General features: G+C 39.2%; 1 protein-coding gene across 1 annotated transcript in view; it reads right to left on the minus strand.

Annotated features, from left to right (window-relative positions):
• Positions 1–414: 414 nt before the first annotated feature.
• Positions 415–9716, minus strand: part of NNMT (nicotinamide N-methyltransferase) — an 11207-nt gene continuing 1905 nt past the window's right edge. The window contains exon 3 of the mRNA XM_006912840.3: positions 415–887. Coding sequence (XP_006912902.1) covers positions 455–887 — 433 coding nt within the window. The 3' untranslated portion in view covers positions 415–454. The remainder of the gene's footprint in view (positions 888–9716) is intronic.

Below are 9716 nucleotides of genomic sequence, written 5' to 3' on the forward strand. Positions count from 1 at the left end.
GGGCCTGCTTCATACTTAGGACCTTGGAGCAAAGAGGACAGCTGTTCTCTGCCCCCAGAGGCAGTGGTGGTACTAGTGGACCCCAGCAGAGGACAGAGTCTCCAGAGAAGGCAACAGTTGAAGAGCAGGAGAAGCCTGTTCCTGGGAGAGAAGGAGGCAGCAGGCCCTCTAGGAAATGAATACTAAACAATTTCAGGCACTTCTCTATAGGGATGTGAGGGCTTGAGCCATCATAACTGGAATGCTTAAGGAAAATCAGATTTTCTTTTGTAATCACAGGCAGTGAAGACTAGACACAGACTAGTTGGCCAACCAATTGTTCCTCGGTTGACTGATGGCTACAACCCTGTCCTAGATGAACCATTGAGGCCCCAGCCATTAACCTCTACTTAGCACAACAACTGAAGTCAAATGGGTAAATCAGAGGAATTGCTTTAATTGGGATCACAAGGTGTCATTCGGAGCTCCTCAGCTTCTGCCCCACCAGGAAGAAAAGTCCTTTGTTGTTGGCTCTGGTGGAAGAATAACTTTGAGGTATCACCTCAAATTGTTTGATGGTGTAGCCAGCCTCTCTCACAGCAGCCTTTACTTCCTCCTGGCGCAGGCACAGGCTGGAGAACCTCTGCTCGCCAATCATGTAGTAGCTGCTCTCCAAGGCGTCTATGATCACCAGGTAGCCCCCTGGCTTCAGCAGGCTGCTGAGGTTTCTGAGGGCTGAGTGGTAAGCAGGAAGGTCTGGGCAGGCGGCGTCCAGGCACAGCGTGCTGAGCAGGCAGTCAGCCAGGGGCAGCGAGACAGCACCCAGTGGCCGGCTCTGCGTCACATCACACTTCAGGACCTGCTTGATTGCCCGCCTCAACTTTTCCTCCTTCTCTGGCCCCTTCGCTCTGAAACAGAAAAACTAACCAACACCTTGCTATCCTACTCGTGGGGACCCCAGATCCCTTTGGGCAGAGCTGAAAATGACAGTGTTGTCCCAAATGCTATATCCCCAGGGCCATCGCTGTTGTAAAAGCAGAGAAAGGAGAAATGAGGGACCATTTTAGTATCTGAATGTGACCACATTCAGATTTAACCTATGCTGGGTTAAATCTCTTTATAAAGTGAATAATGACACGAAAATAATAAAAATACTTGATTTTACACTGGGGGCAGTGTAGAATTATTCTTCCTCCACTGCTTATAATAGTGCCTTCCACATTTATTATTATTAATTGTTATGACTCTGATCCTCTCTTCCAAATTCCAAGGTAGTGGCCATTTGACCCATACATATCAGGTAATAGTGGATTTAAAATGCTGAAATGGTATTTTTTAGTAGCTGTTGATCGATGAAGGGAGTGGGGTCGTCTTAGAAATTTTCAGATACTGTTGATCACTATCTTAAAGCTGTGGCCACGGCCCCCTTAGAGAAAACTACTAGTTGCCTTTCTCGGGTTCCAAAACATATTGCAGAAAGAATGTTTTCTGAAAAAGATTATTTTCTTGGTAGCCTTGCTAGGATTTCTATCCTTTTCTACCAAATCAATGGGGCTTCTTGAGAAAAAAAAAAACAGTTAGTGAAAGGAGCATCACAGGCAAGGACAGGAGATGGAATAGAGTGCCTTGGATCATTTTAGAATTTGTTAGGGGAGGAATGAAGGAACAAACAGACAAATGAACAAAATTAAACAAACATAGAATATATAATAATAATTGGAGAAACAGATAAAGAAGAAAGAAGTAGCATTAAATCAGAGAGGGAAGAGAAAAGGAAGAAATGAGTGTGTAAAGTGCCCAGGAAAACCATAGAACTCAAATAATAGGAGTGATGACTGGGTATCCAGCCTTTTGAAGAAGTTAATCAACAAAGCACCGGGGATGCAAATCCAGACTTACATTCAGAGAACACACAGTCCCTTGGCTCTGGGAGAAGACAGTTATGTGGGCAACAAGGCTAGATGGAGAGAGCAGAGGATGGCCTAACATCGGAGCAGGTGAGAGAGAGTCTAACACTGGGACAATTTATAGTCGTGACGAAAAGTCGATGGTTTAAATAGAACTTGGAGATTTACCTCCTGGTAGAATGATTTGAGATAGTAATAATTTGTTGTGGGCAACCTATTTAAATATTTAGTTAAAAATCTTACCTAGTACATATAATCAGTTTTTTACAAATATCCTTTATGTTTATTATAATTTTCCATTTAAGAAGCTTAGCAATAAGCATATGAAAAGATGCCCAACATCTGTGGCCATCAGAGTAATGCAAATCAAACTATGAGATACCACTTCATACCCGCTAGGATGGCTAGAATAAAAAAGGCTGATAATAACAAGTGTTGACAAGGATGTGCAGAAACTAGAACCTACGCACATTGCTGGTCAGAATGTAAAATGCTCCAGCTACTTTGGAAAACACTCTGGAAGTTCCCAAAAGTTTAAACATAGAGTTACCACATGACCCAGGAATTCTACTCATAGAATTTTACCTAAGAGAACTAAAAACATATGTTCACACAAAAACTTGTACATAAGTATTTATAGCAGCATTACTCATAATAGCCAAAAGATGGAAACAACCCAAATGTCCATCGACTTATAAACAGATAAATAAAATGCGGTATATCTACACAATGGACTATAATTCAGTAATAAAAAGGAATGAACAATTGATACGTGCTACAACGTGGAAGAATCTTGAAAACACTATGGTCAGTGAAAGAAGCCAGATACAGAAAGCCACATATTGTGTGATTCAATTTATACGAAATGTCCAGAAAAGGCAAAGCAGACCAGTGGTTTCCAGGCAGTGAGAGGATGGAGGAAATAGGAATGAGTACTAATGGGTACAGGGTTCATGTGGAAAGTTATGAAAATGTTCTAAGATGGTGGTGAGGATTACACAACTCTGTGAATACACTAAGAACTATTAAATTACACACTTTAAATGGGTGAATTACATGCTATGTGAGTTGTATCTCAGTAAAGTCATTATGAGAGAGAGAGAGAGACAGAGACAGAGACAGAGAAAGAGACAGAGACAGAGAAAGAGAGATGGTTCCGGGGAATTTCTACCAACCAATAAACTGGTGTACACAGGGAATAATAATTAATTCTGACTGGCTCTCCTTGCTCCCCTATCAAGGGCAGAAATGGTAGTAGGGTGACCAATTTGTCCCAATAGATCTGGGCTTTTGTTTTCTCACTGAAAATCTCAGGTGCTAAGAACGCCTCTCAGTCCTGGGCAACCAGGAAAGTTAGTCATTCTAAAAGCAGGGAAATCAGTTACAAAGCTGCCACCCAGCCTAATAGAACATGGATAATTTGACAGAACATTTTAAGAATAAAAAAGAATTTAACATTATGGAAGTCTGTATGAAACACAGATTTGAATAGGTAAATTAATCTAGAATAGAAAAATTTCAAATAACCTATCTGCACATATGAATAACTTAAGTGTCCCCAACAAGCCAAAGAAGTGATAACATGATGTTTTTCTGAATGTGTTTAAAGATGATCTATGCTGAGAATATTTGGGGAAGGTGTATTTAAGTGATTGCATCAGAAGCAGTTTGGACCTCTGTGCCCTATTGTGTATGAAGTTATTTTAAAGACACAAGTTGCCACAGAACTAGTACTTGCCAGTCAGATGATGACGGAAATTGTTCCCAAACTGTGAGACACACTGTGAAGTCTAGAAAGCTCACAGAGAATGTGCCAATTTGAGAGGGAAATTTGTTAGAAACACCCACAGTTGTGGATACCTGCTTGTCCTTGGACGTACAGCAAACATTGGTGAACTCAGTTGCCAAGGCAGCTGTGTAAAGATTACACCTCAGGGCTCCTCAGAGCCTAAAAGTTCACCTGGGGAGAAATGGACTCGCCTGGAGACACAGGCAATTACCACTCAGCCTCACATTTAGCTCAAGGGGTAGAGAATAAACACACACCAGAAAAGTGTTATACAGTTTTACAGAAAGCTAAAAGCAGTGTGGCCATTTCTCTAGTTCCAAAGATCTACTCTTTCAAATGAATCAATATGCAAAAAAGGCAGCTATTTCCTCTATAAATCCGCTATCTATAAAAGCCTGAGGGAGCGGGGGAGGGAGGAGAGGAATAGAAGGATGAAGAGTAGCACTCCTGGGAAGAGCACTTTGAAGAATGTCTTTCCTTACCCCAGGTAATTATCCTGAGGTTTAGAGGAGCTTTCTCCTGCCCTGTCTCTACAAGGCGGGTGGTGGATCAGAATTGCCTAGACAAGCTTTTTTCTAATACGCTCACCTCCCCCAAGCCCCATCCCCTGAGGTTCCAGCTGGGCCTCCTGCGGGAGAACCATCAAAACGTGTAAAGGAAATAAAAAACTAGATAAGCTTGGATGTCAGTGTAAGAATTGTAAGAGCAAGGAATAATCGTTGGTAAACCTTTGACAGGCCACAGCTGAATCAGGTAAAAGACATTCTGTGAGGGAGAGTCTGGAAAAAAAAGGCGAGCAGTCATTCATTTTACAAATATTTTTGAACCTCCATTATGTGCCGGGAAGAGTGTTGGGCAGTGGGGCCCCAAAGAGAAACAAATGAGAAACAGATCCTGTCCTCCTAGAGTATACAGCCTTGTGAGGGAAAAAGAATCCACATGATCATCCACAAAAATGAAAAATTAAAGCTGTGATAAATTGATACATGCTAGGAAGGAGAGGAACACGGCACTAATGGAAGAATGTTGGGAGCTTGACTTGGTCTAGAGTATCAGAAAAAACTCTTCCAAAAAGGGGTCAGGTAAGCAGAGATAAAGAGGATAAATAACAGGTTAACTAGGCCAAAAAGAATTAGGAGGGGAGGAGGGTATCCCAGTAAGAAGAAATAGTAAGTGCGAAGGCATGGACCTGCAAGGCCTTCGTGCAAAGCCATGTGGTGGGAGGAAACAGAGAGAGGAGAATGCCGATGAGGCTGAATCTCAAAAAGCAAAACAGAGCACGGGGGAAAGCGAGGCAAATGGAGTCAGCAGGTGCCAGACAAGGCAAGGCTTTGTGGACCATGTTACGAATTTTGCTTTTTGTTCTGAAAGCCAGGGGAAGTCATTAAGAGGCGCTAAGGAAGGGAGTGATGTGATCAGATTTACATTTAGAGTTAATTATGTTGGGATGAGAGTGGAGGTGGGAGGCCAGTTAGGAAGGAGAGAATGCTATCTTGGCCCAGGTAATGGAAGATATTGGAAGAAAGATGCTGGTTCAAGAGAAACTCAGGAAATAAAATCAACAGAACTTGGTGCTAGTTATGGAACATGATGGAGAGGGAGATGACAAGGTTGGCCCCCAAGGTTTTGGTTTGTCCAATTAATCGTAGGATGGTGCCATTCAAGGAGATGAGAACAACAGAAAAGGAGCAGAGTTGGGGAAGGTTATAGCTCAATTTGGGGCACATTGAGTTTGAGACATGCAAGTAGAATGTTTGCAATTGGAAGGAAATGGCCAGTTAAAGCGTTTTCAACCTGCCCTGTTAAATTTCCCTGAGAGATAATAAGTGAGAGCACTTATTTAAGAGAAAGGCGTCTTTACAAAAGGCAGGAACTTTTTCTAGGCATCCTCATGACCATCAAACTCCTGATTTTGAGAAAGAACATCAATCTTTTACAAGACATAAAAATACAGAGGTGCTTTGGAATCAAGGCAGTTCACTAATTCAGGAAACAAATTTGGCACAGCTGTGTCTATTTGGGGCCACAAACATCTTTTTAAACAGATTGAAAGTCTTTGTATAGAGAACATTTACTTCAGATATACCACCTCAGCAGGTGTTCAGGCTTTCCGCTATCAGGTACATTGAGGTAAGTGGGGGAGATGCTCTCTGTAGAGGCAACCAAAAGACGGGCTGCAGCCTTTCCAGGCTCCTCTGGCTGCCCTGAGGGCAGAGAACAACTCACAGAACACACCTGTCATTCACTCCCACCACCGGCATGCCCTGGCATACCTGCTGGGAAGCTCTGTTCTAGACACCAGTGCTTCTCAAACTGTAAACTGCATATAGGCCCCTGCAGAACTTGTAAAAATGCAGATTCTGATTCTGTAGGTAAGGAGTGGGGCCCAAGAGTCTGCATTTCTAACAAGCTCTCGGGTGATATAGAAGCTACTAGTCTGGGGACCATAAGGCGATGTGTTCCAAGATCCAAGAGCCAGAGGTTAATTAAGGCTGTTTCTAGGGGGTAAAATCTCATTTTTCTCGATTCATGCTTGAGTAGTTAGTTATATATCAGTTTTTGACATTCTGGCTAGATAAATGGATAATATGAGGCAAGAATTTGGTGTCAGTGTCTTCCAACTTTTAGGATAGTTGTAAAAATGAGTGGTATCTAAATGTATGAGTCATACTCCGAAGGCAGAGTAACAGGCGACAGTTCAAATTGTCTTTGGCAACAGTCAGCACAAGAAATAGCTTCAGATAAAGGAGAATTAATCTCAGGAGAAATAGTTCGTGGGTTGATAGAGGTACTTGAAGATGCAAGAAAGACATAAGTTGAATAAAATCACTATCATTCTCAAAATAGTTGAAGCCACAGGATCTGGCAGAAGGATAAGGGTGAGAACGCAGAATTTTTCTGCCAAAAATATGTGTTTTTTTTGTCTAACAGAGCAATTGGGAAGGGACAGTGTCTTAGGAGCCAACTGCTAATAGCTGACGATTCTGGCATGAAGTAAGTAATGCTTTTAGTAGCCTGCTAGATTTTAAAGGTTTGTTTCTGAATGAGGTGGAAAGTCTTCTGATGGCTAGGAAAATAGAGAAGAAAATTATAAAAGCCTTCTTGACACATGATTTGGACTTCAGAAAGGTGTGTTTTCTGACCACGACTAAGAACTTTTTTATAAACTTTCTGTGAAATTCTATAAATCCTGGGAAAGTCCTTATTTATTTAGTAATGTTAGATATTATCCCAACCCTCATAGCTACAGTTATTTTTCTAGTTATCACTAATTTCATTCTGTAGAATCATGTCGTTAATAGAAAAGAAAAGTTTTACATTACTCTTATTTTGAAGAACATATCTTTAGTTCAAAGACAAAATTCTAAGTACGGAGTTTAGAGGTTAAAAATGGCATATGAAAGTAGCCTCTCTTCAACTTCTTACTAAATGCCAAGAAAAAAATGGAGCAATATTTAAGCAATATTAAACAATTTTACTGTGTTGTTCATGTGATGTGCAACAAAAACACATTCCTATGTATGCTTGGGCTTAGGAAATACGTCACTTATGGGTACTTCTTGAAAAAAATTGTTCGAGGACCTATTCAGTTGACTAAGAGATGAATCAGAATTAAAAACTCAAACACCTATAAAAATCATATTAAATGAGCATAAAATATGTCCACATAATTGCAAATATAATTACAAATTGAAAGCAAATGTCCAAATTAGTCTTGAAAGAAAGCAGAAAAATAATACTTTAAGTTATAATATTTAGATTTTAAAATCTCAGATTTTAACAATAAACATTGGGAAGAAGGATGCCAAAAGGACTTTGTTAAATTGTTAAATTCTTCATACTACAAGAAAGGAAAAGAATTACTGATTCTCAGTAAGCTGAGAGAATTTGTCTCCAGTAGACCTGCATTATAACATATACTAAAAGTTCTTCAGGTGAAGGGAAATAATGCCAGATAGAAGCTAGATCTACAGAAAGGAATGAAGAATACTAGACAGGACAGATATGTGAGTAAATATATGTATTTGTTAAAAAAAAAAAAGCCACTGATGGATGTAGATATACTAAAAATTACTAAACTATACATAGTTAAACATAGTTAGGATGGTAAATTTTATGGTATGTGGGTTTTTTAAACCACAATTAAAAATAAAACAAAAGCCCCAAATAAATAAAAGCACTACTGACTGCTTAAAGCAAAAATAATAACAATGTATTATAGTGTTATAGTATACATACAGCAAAATATATGACAGCAAGTGCATAAGGGGTTGGAGAGTGGATAAGGAGTTGTACTGTTATAATACCTTTCATTGTTCGTGAGGTAATAGATATGTTAAAAATATATGTTATTTGTAGAAAAATCACGTTCTCACACACACACTCACATAAAACACAAGAGAGGTCAATAGAGGAAATAAAAGTCAATAGAAGAGATGAAAAGGAATATAAAAGCGTGTATACTTATACCAAATGGAATACCAAAAATTATCCCATTCACCAAGGAAAAGCAGGAACAAAAGGCAAAATAAATACAAACAGATAAGACAAATAGAAAATATATACCAGGATGGTAGGTTTAGATTCAACCATAAATGTCAGTATTTATATGTAAATCAAATAAACAATCCACTTAAAAGGCAGAAGTTGTCAGATTGGATTGAAAAGCGAGACCTAGAACATGCTATTTCCAAGAAAAACACTTTCTTTAAATATAAAACCAGACAAGTGTGGAGAGATAAACCAGGCTTATGGACTGGAGATTCAATAAATCTACTCTCCTAAATTGATTTGTAAATTCAAAGAAATCATAACCAAAGTCATAGGAGGCTTTTTTGGAGAAATCGACAAGCTTATTCTAAAATTAATGGCACTAAATTTGCCAAAATATTCTTGTAAAAGAACAAAGTAGATTCACACTATCTGATTTCAACACTTAACTATCTCTGGTAAACGAGATAAAAGACCAGTGTAAACTCAGTGAAAATTTAGTGACTCTACATGATAGCAAAAAGATTAATTGGGAACAAAATATAAAACTTCTAGTTTATTCTATATTATAAAGAATTGTACCACCAATGAGTCACCTTGGTTACTTCCATTTGACAATCCACATCTACGAATGAGACAATGTAGCAACAATATGTAAAAACTGAATATAAAGTTTAGAATACTCTTAATAAGCTCGAAGTTAGCAGATCATTAAAAGAAAATGGAGGTGGTTAAAGACATAGAAGCAGACATTAGCATTAGCTTCAGAAGGGAAACTGACTCAGGAATAAAGACAAGTTGGTGACTAGATGGTATTCAAATAAAGTGCAAATATAGGAAAATGAATTGACCATCACTCCAGAAGAAGAGCATGGAGGCGGCATATTCCTTAGGGACATATTAAGACCACGCGGTCTTGTATTTTTCCCTGGAATTCAGGAATATTGCCTCGGTTCTCTTGTTGTTCAAGTTCAGAAATATGAGAGTCACCCTTGATACATGATACCAATTCTTATCCATCCTATCTCAAAAATGCACCTTAAAATTATCTACTTCTCTTCATCACCTAGTTCAAACCACCATCATCTCTAACCTGGAGTTAAATTGTCTCCTTTCTGCACCTCTCATTCTCCTCCAGACCCCTCTAATCCATATTCTCCATACAATAGCCAGAGAGTTCTTTGTAAATGTAAATTGTGTCACATCACTTTCTTGGTTATACCTCTAATGCATTCTTGCTATACTTGAAGTCCGCAATCTTTAACTTGGCCTTGAGGCCCGAAATGATCTATCACTTGCTTGCCTTCCCTGGTGTGAGTTCTAGGAGACGAGGGACCTCCTCTGCCTTATTTACCATTCTATCTCAGTAGCTAGTACTGTGGCACATCATAGGTGATCGACATAGGTTTGTTAAAAGAATGAAGAAATGCTAGTTCCTTTAACCATGAGCCAGAAGTGTTAGCGCTTGTTTCATGAGAGAAATCGTCTTCCTAGGAAATAAGAGCCCTTTCCTGACCAAATCCTGGGATATGTTAATTAAATATATATAT

The sequence above is a fragment of the Pteropus alecto genome, unplaced genomic scaffold (assembly GCF_000325575.1).
Source record: "Pteropus alecto unplaced genomic scaffold, ASM32557v1 scaffold224, whole genome shotgun sequence".
NCBI lineage: Eukaryota > Metazoa > Chordata > Mammalia > Chiroptera > Pteropodidae > Pteropus > Pteropus alecto.